Here is a 21,751-nt window from a genome sequence, read left to right on the forward strand (position 1 = left end):
GTCTTTGATGCTGTAATTTCCACCGATGAGCCAAAACGTTACCAGTACATGTAGCTCTTCAGGCTTTCCCAGAGAGACGTTGTCATCTTGGAAAATTGCGTTTTCTACCGGTAATCCGCTTATATCTCCACAATATTTGATCGTCGTCTAGTGGCTAGCGTTGCTGTCTCTGGATCACGGTGTCCTGGGTGCGATTCCTGGCCGGGTTGGGTATTTTCCCTGCCCAGGGACTGGGTGTTAGTGTTATCCTCATCATTTCATCATCATCATCATCATCATCATTCGTGACAGTGGCTACATTGTACTGCGTACACACTGGACTGTGTAAAAACTGGGACTTTGTACGGGCGCTGAGACCGCGCAGTTGAGAGCCCAACAAATCAAACATCATCATCACGATATTGGATCGCGTAACTCGCAATCTTCATCAGGTGCTCTCTGAGGCCTCAAGGAACCTCAGAGAGCACGCAATAAAGACTGAGAGTTACGCGATCGAAATACCCTGCAAGGACGACGTGGATTGTCGGCAGAAAACCCGATTTTCCTAGATGATATTACCAACGCCTGCTTAGTAGCGCGCGGGTTCACCTTTCGAACGTAGTACAGCAACGATTCTGCGTGCTGTAGATTAGACAAGCCCTTGATAGGTTTTCAGAAGTGCATCTCACCGCATGTTTACGTACAGCTCATGCAGTTCCCCTAAATTACGGGCCGCTGGTTGCGGCCGCAGAAATGACACCCGATAGCGTCCCTGATGTGTTATCCGGGTTCAGGTCAGGCGAATCTGCTGGTCAGTTTACTGTCGTGCCCCTCACACAGCTTTGGCACGATTCTGGCCTTGTGACACGTTCAATTATCCCACTGTTCAGGTGCCATCGCCGTCGAAAAGAGAACAAGCACGGAGGGACTTAGGTGGTCCGCAGCAATGTTCATGTTCTTCACAGTTGTTTGGTGTCTTTGATTACTTCTGCACTTCCCGTGGAAAGCCAAGTGAATGCCCCCCCCCCCCTTCCCCCCCCCCCCCCTAGCGAAATGCTGCGCCCATTGGCCTGTGACCGTTGTGCGGGGCGCGTTTCTGGAAGCCGGCTGATGGCATACTCGGACACAGCGAATGACACGGTGTAACAATAAATGTGACTCGTGCGACACTTTTCCGTTGATCCACGGCCCAATCTCAACGATACCGTGCCCGCTGAAATCGTAATTGACAGCACTGTTATGTCACAAAGGAAACACGTTTGGGTCTTCTACTGGGGAGCTCCATCTTCGACAATGTGCGCTGAGTGGAGTGCTACGAAATACTTTTGCCTACACCAGCTATGTACGCACATTGACACCTATCCTGCTTCACACAGCGGGTAAGCCTCTCCATCCACGATCTGTGATGGGCCTAAACGTCCAATAATTTGTCGTCTAACTCTTAGTTTCACCGTCCTTCAGTCACTTTCCATAGATGCTGATGACAGTAACACGCGATCATCCGACCTGCTTTTCTATTTCCGAGTTCTTCGTCCCCAGGCACCAGCCATAACATTCTGTCATTCGTCAAAGTTCAGGTGCCCGTAACCCTAGCAACTCGTGGTGGTTGTGATTACAATGTTTTGGCTCATTGGTGTAGAACCAACGCGTTTTTCAGTTACCAGAATAAGATAGTAATCATAAGAACAATTTCATGAGTACGTGTTCCAAGTGAGTATATGGATGTTCCCTCTTTCTCTCATACCTCAATTTTTGAAGAGTAATATAACATTCGAAAGAGCTCGTGAACCCGACAGCATATGAAATTTCTAAGCGCTTCCATTTGTTAGTCTGAGACGAGGGGAAGAATGTGGAATTCTTTTCGTAATTACTCGTACAGCCATTCAACTGAGCTTGTGCGGTAGTTAACGTTCGGAAGGAAGAAAATTATGTCTAGTAAATGATTTATCTTTCAAGATTATCCAAAATAGCCGTACTATTTCTAGCTCATTGGCGGAGTTGGTGCTGGAGCGATCCTACTACATTTCGCAGATAAACCTTCCCTAAATAACTCCTCGATCTCACAATCTTGAAGTACACAGAACTTCTTGAAAAATAAGACGGCGAAATGAAGCGGGATATCGTTACAGGGCCGCTCCTTGCCTCTATGCTGTTTTTGTCAACTGAGGTACTCAGCTGTAATGTCAAAACTCGAAATATTATAATTCTGCGAAATTATGAAAATGATATTACATTCACTGCTTTCAGGTTCTGCTTAAGGAGTTACACGGTTACTCCTAATGACTGCCAGTATCGTAGCTCACAGGAAAACTGTCAGCAATTCAAGGTAAACGACAAAGTAGGAAGTTAGAGTGGGAGGAAAGTGTTTCGCGGTGGAAAAAGTAACTGGGAACAGCGAATGAAGCTCGCCAAAAGTTTCAATTCCAGCTTTCACTTAATTTCTTCGTAGAGCTATTTCTTCTTGCTGTATCATATTACATGCTAAAGTTGTTTTTGTGTTTTAAATTCTATTAGTTGCTCAGAAACGTTTGAATCTTTTATATACTGTAGTGTCTCCTAAACACCAGAAGGTTGCTTTTCGAAGACAATAACTTGTCACGACCAGTTTACCTTAAAACGATATATAATATTTATTGTAGCTCCCTTGTGCTTCTCAATTATAAACTTGTTGTTACATGAAATACTTAGGTAATGATATCTTCAAAACGAATGTATTAGTATATTTGTCAGTAGAGTCAGACACGTAAACCTGGTTTTGTAATCCGACGGCCTCTTCATTGTTGTAAATCATTTGACTCACTACGGCATGGTCCAATCCAACATGTCGAAACCTACCCCGAAATTTTTCACACAGGAAGAATACAACAAAAGAAACGCACTGCCAAAATTTTAGCTGATAAGGCGCACTGCACGTATTTTTTTTAAAAATGTTAAAATTACTCATTTTTGCCGTACGAAAAACCGCTTATGACAGCGATTTGTACAACGCTTCCTGCCTAGTGTGTGAATCGGCGGATAAGCAGACGCACCCGTGATAAGAGAACGTAGCGCCGCGTAGCGCTAAGTCCAAAGAGCACACTCGCGAATTTTAACCACTTAAACCATACCAGAAATGTCTCAAATAATCAATTTTTTGGGCAACTTGCAAACTTGCAATTCATATCAACAGCTAAACTGTTGTAATTGTTGCACAAGTGACTAGCAGAGGAAATAAAATCAAGGCAATGATGTTACATTACAGACTCATCCATCACGGCCGGCAGCGGTGGCCGTGCGGTTCTAGGCGCTTCAGTCCGGAACCGAGCGACTGTTACGGTAGCAGGTTCGAATCCTGCCTCGGGCAGGGATGTGTGTGATGTCCTTAGGTTAGTTAGGTTTAAGTAGTTCTAAGTTCTAGGGGACTGATGACCTCAGATGTTAAGTCCCATAGTGCTCAGAGCCATTTGAACCATCTATCAGGCGGGACTTCATTTTATTGACATAAAACATTTTATAACTGTACCTGTGGCACAGTTCTAATGATAATTTTTGAATAATAATGAGGAATCAATCTCTTTTTTATTTCCTGTAGTTGTCACAAAAATGCGAAGTTTCTTTTGGAAGACGAAAACTAACATTTTCCTTACACCAGACATGCCTGATAAAATAAGAATTAACGCATTCAGGCACTCTACAGTAATTACTAGCGTTTTTCAGATAGAACTAGAACTGGGTAGGAAATGATTCTGGCTTTGTTCTGCGTACCGGGCATACCTGACCAAATTAGTCATGCAAACTGACACTGCAGAAATGACTGAAGTTAAGCATTAATGTACCGCGGATAAACCTGAAATGGCAAAAAGCTATTGGAAATTATATTCTCCTACATCTTTTTGAAAAATGTCGAGAGATTGAATTACATTATTAATTCCGGGTGGAATATGAATTTCTTTTCGTTGTCCTCCTAAAGACGGAGGTATCATTATGCCCAGATCAAGAGTCCAACAAAAAGAATGAATTATTTCATAGAAACGATAGGAAGACTGTCCGCCTCCTGTAGTTGAGTGGTCAGTGCTAGAGAATGTCAATCCTAAGGGCCTGGGTTCGGTTCCCGGCTGGGTCGGAGATTTTCTCCTCTCAGGGAGTGGGTGGTGTGTTGTTCTAATCATTGTCATTTCATCCCCATCGACGCACAAGTCACCGAAGTGGCGTCAAATCGAAAGACTTGCACTCGGCGAACGGTCTACCCGACGGGAGGCCCTAGTCACACGACATTTACATTTATATAAGAAGACGTTCAGATGAACATTGAAAATTACTCTTTTGCATCTTTCCAGATTTTAATAAGTCGATTACAAGATTTTTGTAAGTAAACAGTCTTCGTTTTCTAATATTTTGTTTTAATTTGGCTTGATGTTGCTGAAGACAGATATAAAGCTGCGGAAGTAGTAACCCAATGATATTTCTCATTAGCACTGTTGTATAAGAATAAGTCACAGCACTCACCGACCGCACAAGTGATTGCCTTTTTTTCACTAGAAATGATAAAGTGCGGTTTGCACGTAGTTCTTGCACAAAACGTAACTGATTGGCTTTGTACATCATTTTAGGGGATAATAAGAAGCTTCATTTTCACATCAGCTACGAATTTCTCTATAGTATGACCTATTAATGACGTCTGCTCTTGAGGTTTACTTGAGGTACACTTCATAATTTTGCGACTTCCTTTCCATATAATTTTCAGGTTGAAAAAGACTGCAAATCAGTAATGTTCATATCACCTGGTATTCAGAGCGCCCAGCGTTTCGTCTCAATTTGGAAATTTTATGGTTATAGTAAGTCCTATTGGACTAAACTGCTGAGGTCATCGGTCCTTAATCTTACACTCTACTTAATCGAACTTTAACTTACGCTAAGGACAACACAAACACCCATGGCCGAGGGATGACTCGAACCTTCGATAGGGGCAGCAGCGCGAACCGTGACAAGGTGCCCTAGGCCGCGCGGCTATACCGTGCGGCGTTGTTTCATAGTTATCTCGCGAGCAGTTTTAAACCTTTCGAATAGTTTTTTGTTCACACTTGTGCGAGTTTCATTTTGGTGCATGTTTCGTACTCTACGTAAATCTTTCTTCCATTTATACAACACATGTTGAAATTTTACGAAAAGTGTTTCTTCTAATGTTTCCACAATTTCTAATCAAATATCGACATCATTGAAATGAATGTCCAAGATTTGACTAATAAAAAACACACATGTAGGTCTTCAGGAGAAGTAAGTGAATTCTACTGCATACCGCGTTCCTCTGCATTTGATCATTGTAAGGTTGAAAACATTAATTGGATTCCACGTTACTGTAAAATTCTGGAGCCTGCACAGAGACAGGTGCAAGTATATATGAAGAAATCACAAAGCAAATTAATTAAGCTTTATCTCTATTGTTAACACTTAGTGATACCGTAAAGGCAACTGCTAATTGTTATGGATATTAAATGAGTTTCGAGACGAGTGAATGGGAACTGTGAAAAATCTGTTGTGGTAGAGGAACTATCAAAGGAACCTGGAATTCGCTTTACGAATTATGATCACGTTGTGCCTTGTTGTCTGTTTACCGATGAGTTGTCAACGAATGATATGTAGCCACCATGTTGCGCATGCTCTGCTTGCTACAACTACGGCAGCGTCGTATAGTTCTCCAGTCGCCCGGTGAGCTGCGAACGGCAATTTCCAACATTTTTTAAACAAATAATTGCAGTGTGACTTAGCAACTAAAATTTTGACAATATGTTACTTTCGGTGTATTCTTCCTGTGTAAAAATAAGGGCAGGTTTTGACCTTTTGGATTGGACAATTATCTTATCAGAAAGAAATTATTTGTGTTCTGAGGTGGGTGAAAATGATACTCGATAGAAAACTGGATTATTTGTGTGTCGATTTCGATATCGAAGTTGGTATTAAAGTTGGAGAGCAGTAACTTACCTGACGACAGTCCTTAGGAGGGCGGAGCGGGCCTCGTTGTGGAAGGAAATCACCACGCTCGTTGTCTTGTCGCTGTCTATGGTGTATATCATCTCTCTGCAACTAGACAAACAAAACGCACAAGATGTAGCTCGACAGTACCACATTGTAACGTATAGGACAAGTTTAGTTACTAAAATGGGCAAAGAATCCATCTCTGGTGTTGGCTGCAGCTGATTTGTAGCCAGATTCAGGAGAAGGAAGTATGTTGGTCTTGCATTACTGTTGTGGCCGGACAAAATCATAAAAACATGGAAAATGAAAAATATATGCCAAGAGGAGTCACTTTCCCGAAAGTAGTTTTATTACATATACACTGACTAGCCAAACCATTATGACCACCTGCTTAACAGCTTGTTTGTCCGTCTTTGAAACGAAATAAATCACTGATTCTGTTGATCAGGGATCCGATAGATTGTTAGTAGGTTTGTGGAAGTATGTGGCATTAAAAATCTACGCGCAGGTCATGTAATTTGTGTAAATAACGGAACCTTGATTTTTGTACGCGGTGACGGCGCCCCATAGCGACCGAGACCGGTTCCGTAGGATTTACATCTGGCGAATATGGTCGACGACACACCAACATGAATGTGCTACAACGTTCCTCAAGCCACTATAGCACGGTTCTGGCCCCGAGATGCAGATAATTTTACTGCCGAAAGATGACAGCGCCGTCGGGGAAGACAAAGCACGAAAGGATTCAGGTCGTTGGCAGCTGTCAGCGTGTCTTCGATTACTACCAGAGGTCCCATGCTAGCGCAGGAGAATGTCTCCGATAGCACAGTACTGCTGCCACCAGCCTGCGTCAGTGGTACGCTGTACGTTTCGAGCCGCCGTTTTCCTCGATGACGCCGTTTGTGGAGACAACCATCGTGATCTGCGTAATAATAATCTGCCCTTTGTCAAAGTCACTTATCTCAATGTAGCTCTCCATTTGCAGCCCATATCTTCGTTAGGGTGATCTCCCGCCTGTGTCTGCCCCGCTTACTCACTTCTGTTAACCGCGTCACATGCCCAAAGCGCAGCCAGGCGGCATCCAACGTCGCGATGGGACTGAATGCTCCCTGCGGCGTTGAGGGAACCGGAGGCGGTCAGGAAAGTACACTATGTGATCAAAAGTATCCGGACACCCTAAAAAACATACGCTTTTCGTATTAGGTGTATTGTGTTGCCACTACTGCCAGGTACTCTATATCAGCGACCTCAGTAGTCATTAGACATCGTGAGTGAGCAGAATGGGGCACTCACGGACTTCGAACGTGGTCAGGTGATTGGGTGTCACTTGCGTCATACGTCTGTACGCGAGATTTCAGCACTCCTAAACATACCTAAGTCCACTGTTTCCGATGTGATAATGAAGTAGAAACGTGGAGGGACACGTACAGCACAAAAGCGTACAGTCCGACCTCGTCTGTTGACTGACAGAGACTGCCGACAGCTCATGGGGGTCGTAATGTGTAATAGGCAGACACCTATCCGTACCATCACACAGGAACTACAAACTGCATCGAGATCCACTGCAAGTACTATGACAGTTAGGCAGGAGGTGAGAAAACTTTGATTTCATGGTCGAACGGGTGCTCATAAGCTACACATCACGCCGGTAAATGCCAAACGAAGCCTCGCTTGATGTAAAACATTGGATGATTGAACGGTGGAAAAACGTTGTGTGGAGTGACGAATCACGGTACACAATTTGTTGATCCGATGACAGGGTGCGGGTATGGCGAATGCTTGGTAAACGTCATCGGGCAGCGTGTGTAGTGCCAACAGCAAAATTCGGAGGCGGTGGAGTTATGTTGTGGTCGCGTTTTCCATGGAGGGGGCTTGCATCCCTTGTTGTTTTGCGTGACAATATGACAGCACAGGCCTAAATTGATGTTTTAAGCACTTTCTTGCTTCCCACTGTTGAAGAGCAATTTGGGGATGGCGATTGCATCTTTGAACACGATCGAGCACCTGTTCATAATGCACGGCCTGTGGTGGAGTGATTATTCGACGATATCATCTCTGTAATGGACTGGCCTGACAGCGTCCTGACCTGAATCCGATAGAACACCTTTGGGATGTTTTGTAACGCCGACTTCGTGCCAGGCCTCCCCGGCCGACATCAGTACCTGTCCTCAGTGGAGCACTCTGTGAAGAATGAGCTGCCATTCCCCAAGAAACCTTCCAGCACCTGATTTATCGTATTCCTGCGAGAGTGGAAGCTGTCATGAAGGCTAAGGGTGGGCATACGCCATACTGAGTCCCAGTATTACCGATGGAGGGGGGGGGGGGGACACCACGAATTTGTAAGTCATTTTCAGCCAGGTGTCCGGATACTTTTGATCACATAGAGTATGTAAGCAGAGCAGAGACGAATGGGGAATCATTCTAATCATTCTAGTGACGACACAGTCCGCAACGGGTTAAATCCAATAGTACAAGCGATTGTCACAAAGGGCAGAATGATATTGTCTGTTGCCGGGGAATTTAGATTAGATTAATACTTGTTCCATAGATCATGAATACGACACTTCGTAATGATGTGGAACGTGTTATATCGGGAATGGCGCAGCTGGACGGTTATCCATATGGTACTGTCGTGATCATCTATGGAAAGTGGTTGATGGACTGGGAAACCACAAGTAGGCATGAAGGTGTTAGACGTCCAAGTCACACGTGCACGTTGGAGGTTCGCCATTTCAGTAAAACGAGATAGGTGGCGACCTGTGGCAGGACATTGTAGAACACGGCGCTCCACAGGAGATGATTCCAACATGTTATCATGTTGACCAATGGCGGCAGGTTATCATACGCTAATACACTACTGCTCACTGTAAATACTGCAGAAAAACTGCGCTATTTTCGCTTTGAATACGGGTCGGAAATCGCACTAAAATGACGCCTTTTCTCTTGAATGCGTGCTGGTATGCAAATAAAATGGATGAAAGCATGTTTTGTAACACTCTCCCCGTGATAACTAGAAACCACTACCGAGTACTGAAATGATTGTCAGCCGCTCTATGATCAACTCAGACGAGTGACGCAGCTCTCAGTTTTCGACTATGCTTGCTCTGATGTGATGTTTACCTACCAGCACTATGAGTGCTATGTTCCTCACAGCCCATGGTCAGTATTTTTCCTTGAACTTACGTGTAACATATTGTCAAACATAGAGTAAGAGAAATTTTAGAGGAGCAGTTTTTGTAATTGCGCTATGGTCAAAACCTATCTTCTGTACCTATGGATAGGGAAAGTGTGCCACCGGCCGCTGCTGATGAGACCTATATCGGCACAAGTGTACCAGTGTACTGTAAAAGACATACTGGCCGTTTTCGTTTCCAGTGATTCTCAGGAGCCGCGCCGCCCACCTGTGGAGGAGTGGGGTGTGTCGCCTGTGCCAGATGCTAAATTTCAGCAGGATCACCCGCACCCCTCCCCCCCCCCCCCCCTAACGTCACCCAATGCGGAAGTCTCTCTCCTGTCCCGCAATAAACAGCGTTTTCAGCCTGAGCATGCGGCGTCGCGAAAAAAGAAGAAACAAAAAGAGGATGGAAGAAAGTTCAAAATGATTCGAATGGCTCTGAGCACTATGGGACTTAACATCTGAGGTCATCAGTCCCCTAGAACTTAGAACTACTTAAACCTAACTAACCTAAGGACATCACACACACCCATGCCCGAGGCAGGATTCGAACCTGCAACCGTAGCAGTCTCGTCTCGCGGTTTCGGACTGAAGCGCCGAGAACCGCACGGCCACCACGGCTGGCTGGAAGAAAGTGCTGCAGCACTTGACATCCAGATTCATCTGTTGAATCTGCCGTGGACTGTGGCTCTGCGACACTTTATGTACGATTCAAATGAAGACATAATATTTTTGCTAGAGGTGGTATTTGATTATTTTTCTATTCCTAGCTTTTCTACTTTCTTTAATGTGATTCCTAAGCGATCTACTGATAGTGTGTTATTTTACAGAGAGGGAATACCACTGACAGATTTCGAAGTTCTTGATAACGGCCAATGGATAGGCAATGGATAGATTGTACTTTTGTAACCTTAGTTTAATTCTTCTTTATGATCCTTCAAATTGTGGTCATTTCACGGACTGAATGCGTTTTTACAAAAAACGATATAGTTTATTTATTTCGTAAAACTCCGCAGAAACTTCTGTTATGTTTAGTGTCCTGCGGATCAGATCCCAGTTTTAATTTTAGCAAGAAACTAGATGATTTGATGCACTCTTCGCAAAAACGTGATTCATGAATGTGTCACTAATTCTTTCCAGGTATACGCATTTTACAGCTTATTCCAGCAGCAGAATCGATTATTTTTATCTGTCTGATTCTTTATCTGGCATCTGTTACCGATAGACGTGATACCTACTTGTTTCACTCTTACTGTGCCCTACGTGTCACATTATACCATGAGCTACAACCACTAAAACCGTATTGTCTCCCCTGGATGTTAAACACATTTGTCTTAGAGGACAGTTCCCCCGAGATTATCGTTCGAGAGGTTTAAACCTGTAACTCGCATTCCCAGTACCGTTATCCTTGTCTTATGGAACGTTGGTCAGAGCATGCAAAGCCGTTGCCACAGAAAGCGTTAACGCATTACGGCGCTGACAGTGCGAGGGCTTTTCGACAGACCCAGGAATTTTATTGTTTCGTCTTCCGACAATTTTGTGAAGGTACCAGACAATCTCCATTGTGGATTGGATGTCCACCAGTCCGCTATGTCAAGGAGAAGCTTTTTCAGTTGAAAATGTTGTTCAAAATGGTTCAAATGGCTCTGAGCACTATGGGACTTAACATCTATGGTCATGAGTCCCCTAGAACTTAGAACTACTTAAACCTAACTAACCTAAGGACATCACACAACACCCAGCCATCACGAGGCAGAGAAAATCCCTGACAACGCCGGGAATCGAACCCGGAAACCCGGGCGTGTGAAGCGAGAACGCTACCGCACGACCACGAGATGCGGGCTGTTGTTGTTGCTCTTGTTGTTGTGGTCTTCAGTCCAGAGACTGGTTTGATGCAGCTCTCCATGCTACTCTATCCTGTGCAAGCTGCTTCATCTCCCAGTACCTACTGTAGCCTACATCCTTCTGAATCTGCTTAGTGTATTCATCTCTTGGGTCTCCCTCTACGATTTTTACCCTCCACGCTGCCCTCCAATACTAAATTGGTGATCCCTTGATGCCTCAGAACATGTCCTACCAACCGATCCCTTCTTCTAGTCAAGTTGTGCCACAAACTCCTCTTCTCCCCGATCCTATTCAATACCTCCTCATTAGTTATGTGATCTACCCATCTAATCTTCAGCATTCTTCTGTAGCACCACATTTCGAAAGCTTCTATTCACTTCTTTCCAAACTATGTATCGTCCATTGTTTCACTTCCATACATGGCTACACTCCATACAAATACTTTCAGAAACGACTTCCTAACACTTAAATCAATACTCGATGTTAACAAATTTCTCTTCTTCAGAAACACTTTCCTTGCCATTGCCAGTCTACATTTTATATCCTCTCTACTTCGACCATCATTAGTTATTTTGCTCCCCAAATAGCAAAACTACTTTACTTTACTACTTCTAATGTCATTCCCTCAGCATCACCCGACGTAATTCGTCTACATTCCATTATCCTCGTTTTGCTTTTGTTGATGTTCATCTTATATCTTCCTTTCAAAACACTGTCCATTCGCCTCAACTGCTCTTCCAAGTCCTTTGCTGTCTCTGACAGAACTACAATGTCATCGGCGAACCTTAAAGTTTTTATTTCTTCTCCATGGATTTTAATACATATTTCGAATTTTCCTTTTGTTTCCTTTACTGCTTTCTCAATATACAGATTGAATAACAACGGGGAGAGGCTACAACCCTGCCTCACTCCATTCCCAACCACTGCTTCCCTTTCATGTCCCTCGACTCTTATAACTTGAAAATACAACATATGAAAGGACTTAGGGTGTGATCACAATCACGCTCATTCCTACAGAATGAACTGACTTCCCAATATCACTTTACCCGATCACGGAAGTGTCGAAGAAGTGCATGTATCGTATCCCTCACTCACACTGATGGTCATGTGCTGACGTCCCAACGAGATATTTCGAGAGGGATCTACAGTTACTTTACCGACCTTTATGACATCCGTGTAACTGATACGATTTTCTGTGATGCATTACTCGTCTCGTGGATTGCGTGGTTACTCCTGCATTAAATAATGAATTCCTAAGGGACTTTACTAGAGATGACATATATCGCCTTATTGTTGGTTCACCGTCGCAAAAATTGCCTGGACTTGATGGTATTCCCAAGGAATTTTACGTACAATTTTGGGCTCTTATAGGTGATACCATGACGTCACTGGTTAATGAGGTGATTCCTGCCCCTTTCAGGGTTGGTAAAATCGATCTAACTCCAAAGACAACCGCAGGTCCAGGCATTGATGAACTACGCCCGATCTCATTCCTTAATTTCGATTAAAAAACTGTCAACCCTACCTTTAATAGCCGTTCGTCGAGAAAATTCTTGAAACTGTCTGGCAGATTGAAACTGTGTGCCGGACTGAAACTCGATCTCGGGACCTTTACATCGAGTCTCGGTCCGGCACACAGTTTTAATTCGTCAAGAAGTTTCATATCAAAGCACACTCCGCTGCAGAGTGAAAATCTCAGTCTGGAAACATGTCGCAGGCTGTGGCTAAACCATGTCTCCGCAATATCCTTTCTTCCAGGAGTGCTAGTTTAGCAAGGTTCGCAGAAGAGCTTCTGTGAAGGTTGGAACGTAGGAGAAGAGGTACTGGCAGAATTTAAGCTGTGAGGACGGGTCGTGAGTCGTGCTTGGGTAGCCAGATGGTAGATCACTTGCTCGCGTGAGGCAAAAGTCCCGAGTTCGAGTCTCGGTCCGACACACAGTTTTAATCTGTTAGGAAGTTTCATATCAGCACACACTCCGCCGCAGAGTGAAAATCTCATTCTGGAGAAAATTCTTGCAGTTCACCAAAGCTGTGTGCCTGGGCGCATGATCCTGACTTCTGTAATCGAATGCCGGGACGTCGTCTCGGTGGCTGAACTTATTTCTGTTTCTAGAGCCTTACTTTTTATTATTTTTAATAAGGCATTTGACCAGGTCAGTCACAGCTTCTTCGTGCAGGTGCTCGAGGTGACCAGTCTCAATCATACTGCGGTAAGCCCCCTCTCGCTGTCTATTTTTGTGTTGTCCCCAGAGCATCTACTTCACCATGTGGCTGATCAATTATATGGCTGGAAGATATTGGGAAAACCTTTCTCGGTGTGAGCGTACGTGGATGATGTTATAGTATGGCTACGACATTTCGATGACATATCCTTGCTCGACGACATATTGGATTCATTTTGTTCTCTCTCTGGGGCCCTCGTTAATGAACGGAAATGTACCCTGTTACCAATTCGGAGTTTTCATCAAGCTGTCATCCTATTCCACGGTGGTTGCTCGCCACAAATAGTTGGGGATTACTACCCGATGAAAATGGCTCCACTAAACTGGCGGGACGTGACGGATAGAATTCAAGGGGCAATTCGTGAACACGAAGGCCGTTTCCTTGGCCTTCTTCACGAAGTGTATCATGTTGTACTAATATTTTTGCTCCCAGCGATGGTGGCGCAGAAATAATGCAATAATCCGGTAGTTTCCTATGGAAAAATCATATTTTTCGACTCCGGTATGAAGTGGTAGCAAGGTTTCGTCCCCTTGGAGGTTTACCGCTTTCCAACATCAGGCCTCAGTATTGTTTATATGGCGTAACGTTTTAACTCGATAGAAGATTAATACGACTATATGGCTTCTCGGACACTACGTCCACCGAGCAAGCTGGCGCAGTGGTTAGCGCACCGGCCTCGCATTCGGGAGGCAACCCTGATTTAAGTTTTCCGTAATTTCTCTAAATCGCTTCAGGCAAACGCAGCGATTGTTCGTTTGAAAGGGCACGGCCGACTTCCTTTCCCATCTTTCCCTAATCCGATGGGAACGATGGCCTCACGGTTTGGTCCCCTCCCCCACAATCAACCATTCTGATTTAGGTTTTCCGTGATTTCCCTAAATCGCTCCAGGCAAATGCCGGGATGGTTCCTTTGAAAGGACACGGCCGACTTCCTTCCCCATCCTCCCCTAATCCGATGAGATCGATGACCTCGCAGTTTTGGTCTCTTCCCCCAAACAACCCAACCCAACCCACAATCAACCAACGATCTAACACCACGTCCACTATGTAGTCGCGCATGACAGTGATCCCGATCGCCGTGTTTTTCGCGTTGGAAGTGGCCGAGGCTACCAAGTTATCGTGTTTTATTTGCAATATTGATCCTTTCCTTTAATCGTCAAGGTAGTGGATGGTTTCTGTTTGTTTCCCATTGTTCTGGATCCTTCTCTCACTGTGTTGTTCCTAGAGAGAAAAAAAATTGGTTTGTATTGACTCCTCGAATTGTGAAATTTATGTCTGTAAAAGTTTTTTAAAATAAGTAAAATAACAGGCCAGTATCATGTCAGGGACTAGCACAGTAACAGGCGGGAAGGAGGCGTCGTGACCCGACATCGGGTTACTACCCCTGTCCATTTTGTCTCCATCCAGCCTGAAGTCATCAATAAAAGAAAAATAAAAGTGGTTAATCGTGGCTTATCGCACTGACTAGCAATTTGTCAGCTCTAGTTCAATTTCCACCACTATCAACATTTTCTTCACTTTAATTTATTTTATTTTATTCCTCACAATGATAAACTATTAATTACAAAATTAAAATGTATTTAAACAGTTAAATTTATGAACGTAAAATTAGTATATTCAAGTTAGTTACGATTAATATCCTTGCAAGTCAAAAGGCTATAGCCCACCACATTGTAGCACACTGTTAAAATTTTGCACGAACCCCCACTAATGTTAGCCGAACAACATCGTCAGTTACGATTGCAGTGGGCCCTAGATCATCAAGATTGGACAGTGATCAATGGAAACGGGTTGCCTGGCCGGAGAAATCACATTTCTTGTTATACCTGGTCGATTGTCGTGTATGGATATGCCGTTATTCAGGCAAACAGTTACTCGAAACATCCACTGCGTCTCAGACTACGTCGGTAGCAGCAACACTGCACTGGGAGGATTCACCTGAGCTTCCATAGGACCTGTTGTAGTAAAAGAAGGTACACGACAGCTGTGGACTGTGTGAACATTATTGTGAATCATGCGCATCCGTTCTTGCTTGATGTCGTCCCCGAAAGGGATGCATCTTCCAGCACGATATATGTCTGCGTTACAAGGTCAGAAAGGTAGCACAGTGGACGTAAGTTGATGTCTTGGCCACCAAACTGCCTGATCTGAACCCAATGAAAAAATCTGGAATGCTATCTGGCGGTAGCTTGGTGCCTACATACCACTGGCCTGTAATTAACCGGTACTGCGTAGACGTCTGGTGTAACATACTTCCAGGGACATATGGAATTCTTGCCATGCATAATCGCTACTACACCGCGCACGAAAGCTGGACAAACGCGTTATCAAGCCCGTGCTCATAATGTGATGTATTATATAGCTTGTTTGCTGCATATGATCGTAACTGCAGGGAGGAGGAGGTGTTTTTAGTGTTTAACGTCCTGTCGACAACGAGGCCATTAGAGACAGAGCACACGCTCGGATTAGGAAAGGAAATCGGCCGTGCCCTTTCAAAGGAACCATCCCGGCATTTGCCTGAAACGATTTAAGGAAATTACAGAAAACCTAAGTGAGGATGTGTTGTGTACATAGTCCCGCGTAGTCAGAGTGTACACAAGTTTCCCACTAGAGCGCGCCCCACTAAACACAACAGCACAGGCGCAGCGCTCGTCCGTCTCCGCACTACGAGATGGCGCTGACTAAGAGACGGACCAAATTCTGCTTCCGCCGATCCGCGTATTAATATGTAACGCAGCCAGGGAGATTGGTGCTAACGTAGAACCTCTTCTCCTCGCGGATCACACTCGCGCAGTGATACCTGAACGCGTGAGGTATTATAACAAGTGTACAGACCTCCGATTAGTTAGTCTGCATTACTCTGTACCAGTCTGCATTAGTCTGTAGTCAAGATTTAGTCTGCGCCTAATAAGACTATCATATTCCTGTACATAGCCATGAAGATAAATGTATAGACACTTTGTCAAGTATTAGAGATATGTGAGAATAAGATTAACGTACCGAGACCAAAGGAACTTCAGATTGTCAATTGTAAATAGCATCCAGAATCAAGTTAAGTAAGGTTTATGATTGTTATTATTTTAATAAATGTGTGAAAATTAATCAAGTTCTGTTTAAGTTGGTCACCGTCAATCTGCTACTCCAAGCGAGGAAGTGGCATTCTATCGTCTGACCTAACGGCAGAAGATAAACACGCCACGATAAAACCACGAGACATATTGCTGGCACTCGCCTACTTCATTAGAGCGACAAGTCAAATTATCTGATGGTGTGTGTACCGAAGATCTTACAGTACGCACACCACAGGATGTCCGGAGACAGGTTTGAACCGTCGTCCTCCCGAATGCGAGTCCAGTGTGCCAGCCACTGCGCCACCTCGCTCGGTTTAACTGCAGAGTTATGCAACTGTGAACAGATTATTTTGGGTAATAATTTCAATACCTTGCACACTCTTCGCTAGCTACAATATAGACATAGAAATTACTTATAAAAAAGGTAATGCAAGTGTCTACTACAACACTGTTTCCCTCTATTATCACTAGAGCGCGGATTTTCGTATATGCACTTTGGGAGTGTCACGCCGTTAAACATGCAGAGAGAGTCACAAAACTATAAAATCATGTGGTATCAACATTCAGTTCTACATTTACTTCCATTTTCTTCTAAGAAGTTCACTGCAACCAATTTCTCCTTTGTTCACTTAGGCTCATGCGTTTATCAGACAGAACATATTTGTACGAAAGAAATTTCCTTTCTGCGTCGCAAGAAGTGACAGGCGCATAATTAAGAAATTTCATGTTGAAATTCTCTTACATTTTCACCACAAAACATTTTTTTGTCCACTTCATAAACACAGAACCAGGATTTGCACGTTAATTTCGATCATCTCATCTCTAGCTGCATCACACACTTCTCCACAGGATGGTTGCAAAGGTTTTTCAGTCTTTTAAATAAATATTCCACCAGTTACCTATGGCTTTAACACCGCTATTGGTGCAGGCAGGCAAATGCACAAAACTCTGATTTGATATAAATCGGGTCTTGTTTCTAATCCGCTATCTTGAACACCACTTCCGTGTCTTTAATGTAAGCTGTATCAGTCGCTCCCAAACTGTCTACGACCCACAACTGAAAAAAAGGAAAAAAAAAACCAAATAGGGGGCAGTAACTTAAGGCTCTTCAGGGAATGAAGCAAACAGATGTTAATTTCAATAAATTTACGGGAATTTATGGTCTCTTACAGACTTCATCAAAATTATCACGGCACATATCCAATACGCTATACCGGTTGTGGTGGCAAAGCTAAATGTGACAGTATATCTGTAAATGAAGCAACACGAACAGGAAAAAAGTCAGTATATGAATTAGTTAATGCTGTAAGAATCATTATTCAACCTTCGCATTTCGTGCATATATTTACGTTACTTGTTGAAGATATAAGCGTATCCACATTGTCGTATTTGTGACGTACTGTTTCAGCTACACGATGTAACATGTAGGCTAAACATGTAACACATTTCCGATAAGGATAAAATATTTTGTTTGCTTGCCCAGCCTTCACGAAATAAGAGCAGCGCTGTTTAACAACAACAAGACTTTTTTTTATTTAAAGTTATTGGTGCGAAGTATACTGACTTCTACCGTCATCTACCAAACAGAACTAGGGCGCTTGAGCTCACTATGGAATTTCCAGACTACAACAAAATTCTCGAAATTGCTCATGTTCTGCACTTTGCCGTAATTTATAGAAAAAAAACAGTAAAAAGTGCTAACGCATTGCCGGCCGACGTGGCCAAGCGGAACTAGACGCTACAGTCTGGAACCGCTCGAACGCTACGGTCGTAGGTTCGAATCCTGCCTCAGGCATGGATGTGTGTCATGTCCTTAGGTTAGTTGGGTTTAAGTAGTTCTAAGTTCTAAGGGACTGATGACCTCAGCAGTTAAGTCCCATAGAGCTCAGAGCTATTTGAACCATTTTTTTCGTGCTAACGCATTAAAATCGATGAAATCTCCGAGATATGCACTTACTCCCCAAATGGCCCAAACATGCATGTAACATGCGTTTGCTAGCGAATCTAGGCTATAATTGGCACAAATTGTCAAGGCAGGTGCATATCTAGGTTTGGGTTCTTGGGGTGTCACAGTTTGTTACTTCCGCTATCCCCTGTAATATAATTTGCTATGACTACAAATGTTAAAGTGGAACACACATCAGATTTTAAAAAAAATAACAACAATAATTTAAAGTGTTTTAATATATAGAAAAGTATAATTTGTTTACATTACTGCTTAGTTAATCAATTTAATATAAACTGCAATGCAGAAAATACATTATTTTAAAAACATTTGTACGAAAATTTGAGAAGTTCATGTGTCATTCAACTGAAATAAGAACTATAATAGCAATACTTCTCACATTTTGACAATGTTATAACTTACATGGTATTACCAGTATTTCGACTTCTTGATACTGGGTGCCATAGTCATAAGTTCATTAAATGAATTAATTTTCCCACTGTATTTATTTAAACTGCTTCTTCTTTTCGCTACTAGTTTAAGCTTTTTAAGCCATTGTCCAGTGCTTAGCTATATAAAAAAACTACGTTGTCGCCACGAAATGGGAACACAATGGGGTGAACGTAAATTAAACGGAAAAAGACGAAATTAGCAGTGTATTTAAATGGTGTGCATCCGTTAGCTTTGGTTCACAAATTTAATTTTTCTTAATCGTATATAACGTTGACCAATGAACAAAAGTGAGAACAGCCTAACAGTTTCAGAGATCTATTGACACATTTACCAAGTGTTCCTGCTAAGAGTCATCAGGCGTATTTTCTCTGATGTTTGCAATTTCGTTTTTGCAATGAGCAACTGCCGTCAGCCTAAACAAATATTGCCCATCACGTGCTTCGTGTGTCGCGCAGTGTCTACGGAAAGCGTCGGTTCATCTCCCATTAAAAAGAAAATTATGTTTAAAGGGAAATCTCACGTTCCCATTCTACAGAGTCGTCCCAAATTAATTCAGTGCGATATTCCTTTTAGCCGTACGTATTCACAGGGATAGTAAAGCACGGAGAGTAACAACTATTCCAGCAGCCACTGAGCAACGTTGCTGCATAGTGGTAGCAGTCAGTGCGGGCCAGGGCGGCGCTGTTGTTGCTGCAATAATGGTTCTTCTTCGTTTTATAAGTTCCCTGTTAATACATACCACTAAAACGAATATCGCACTGTACTAACATTGGACAGCTCTGCTGAACGGGCACTTCAAATTTCCCATGACAAATAATTTTTACTGTAAAGGGAGACAAGCCGACGCTTTGCATCGACACTGCGCGTCACATGAAAGATGTGATGAACACTATGTGTTCAGACTGATTCGAGCTGCATTTTGCAAAAACGAAATACTGAAAATGTCTGACGAAACATAGGAGGAAATGTGGCTGACAACTCTTAGGAGTAACGCTAGCTATATGTGGATATCCAAAGAAAAAAAAACCTATTACAAATACAGGTATTATCAAGATATGAGGCACCACTTACAATAATTTTTACAGGAGATCCATACACAAAACTTAGCAATGCAGAAACGAGATTCTTAGATGAGAATGTAGTTGATACACAAAACACTACCGAAGTTGTAAAGGGAAGCCAGCAGGAAGAATAATGGAGAATCTGTCAATGTTTGGAATCAGAAATGAGAAACTTGATTCAGATCATTATCTCTCTAAGGTTAAAACATGATTCCTCCCATCTAAAACGAAAAAGAAAACCTAGAACGAAATCAGATACGACTCCAGTAGAGTCAGTATTACAAAATCAATAAATAAATAAATAAATGTAGAGAACTCTCGAGAAGAATCTGAGACTGCTAGAAAAGTTGACTGGAATGACCTCCAGGCAAAGAGAACATTACGATTGGTCAAAAATAAAAGAGTACATGCTGGAATGAGGTGTGTAAAGAAGCGGAATGGAGGAAATAAAAAAAAAGTCGTGTGACTAGGGCCTCCCGTGGGGTAGACCGTTCGCCGGGTGCAAGTCTTTCGATCTGACGCCACTTCGGCGACTTGCTCGTCGATGGGGATGAAATGATGATGATTAGGACAACACAGCACCCAGTTCCTTAGAGGAAAAAATCTTCGATCTAGCCGGGAATGGAACCCGGGCCCTTAGGATTGACATTCTGTCGCGGTGACCACTTTTTTTGCCAGCTGCTCCTTTTTTTTGAATTTTTTTTACGGGCAAGTGCTCTATCATCTTTTTTTTATTTTGCAGCTCATAAGAAAACAAATAAGAACCTCTTGTGTATGAAAATAAAAGACGACGTTCTTCATAAAATAACACATATCCTTTGAAAACGGAAAACATAAAAGGTAGCTATATTTCAGGAAAAGGCCTTCTATTTTTATTCTTCTTTATTTTTATTCTTTTTATTTTTTTTGTTAACATAAATGAGTATACAGTCTCACCATAGGCTGCAGATAGAGAGCTATGTGTGAAAAGGAAAAACATGTATAAGGAGAAAAAAACTTAGAAGAGGAGGAGAAAAGAGAAGTGAAATAAAATAGGAATACTTTCCGCGCCATGCTCCACTTTGGTGCGCCATGAGAACAAAATGCATTCTCTCATTGACCATTGAAGGGGAACGTGGGATCGTCCAGTCTTGGCTGGCACTGTTCGTTGAGATTCCAGCTTTGAGGCGGGTTGGTGAAAATACTCTGTAAATAGTTCGCGAAAGTGGCCCGATAGTGTCGATGTCGGCAAAGGGTGTGGTGATGTACTTGGAGGCGTGTCCAAAAGTCCGCCGGATCGACGATGTCGTCCCGGAAGAGGTAGTTGACAGCCATGCCACTGATCCATCTATTGGCGTGCCACTTAGCCGGTGGAAAGTAGGTCGTGTCGGGATATATCATCATAGTAGGAGAAACGTGATGTGGTGGTACTCGGAGGTAGAAAGCCACAATCTTCTGTACGAGGGTCCAGACAGCTGCTGCTGGCCCACACTCAAAACAATGTAAATCTGTATCTTCGACATTGCATCTGAGGCACAGGTGTGAGTCCACCAGTGAGATACGATGCAGTTTCTGTCTTGTAGTATAGTTGCCGTTGACGAGAAGGTACCACATAGAGGTGGTGTCAGTGGTGTGATATGGTTGGTGGATAGTTTTCCAAACTGTAGGCCATGAAACCTCGGGGTGACGTGTTTCGACGGGGTTGCGGGGTGGAGACTTTCGGAGAAGGCGGTAGATGTCGCGGGTGGTCGTCTTCCTGGTCGTTGGGAGCTCGGTGCATATGTAGCTGTACTCCAAAAAGAAACGTCCGATATGTGACATCGGAGGTGGGATGTGTGCCAAAGACGTCGGTGGGCGTCTGGAAACAGGTGCGAGCTCGGTGTTCCAGTAAAACTAGCATTTTGGCTTTTCCATAACCGGAGCATAGTATTGGTGTAAAGTGCCGTAGTCCTGGCTCTCACATTAACCAGATCGAGGCCACCATCCCGCTTCGGAATGGTGAGAGCTTCATACTGGACTTTGAAGATGTGTCCAGAACAAATGAAATAGCCGAAAGCCGCCTGTAATC

At 43.3% G+C, this 21,751-nt stretch overlaps 1 protein-coding gene across 1 annotated transcript in view; it reads right to left on the reverse strand.

Moving 5' to 3' along the window:
• LOC126298822 (polypeptide N-acetylgalactosaminyltransferase 16-like) overlaps positions 1–21,751 on the reverse strand; it is a 535,244-nt gene that overhangs the window by 124,507 nt on the left and 388,986 nt on the right. Inside the window, exon 3 of the mRNA XM_049990289.1 lies at positions 5,938–6,039. Coding sequence (XP_049846246.1) covers positions 5,938–6,039 — 102 coding nt within the window. The remainder of the gene's footprint in view (positions 1–5,937; positions 6,040–21,751) is intronic.

This window comes from Schistocerca gregaria, chromosome X (genome assembly GCF_023897955.1).
Source record: "Schistocerca gregaria isolate iqSchGreg1 chromosome X, iqSchGreg1.2, whole genome shotgun sequence".
Classification (NCBI taxonomy): Eukaryota; Metazoa; Arthropoda; class Insecta; order Orthoptera; family Acrididae; genus Schistocerca; species Schistocerca gregaria.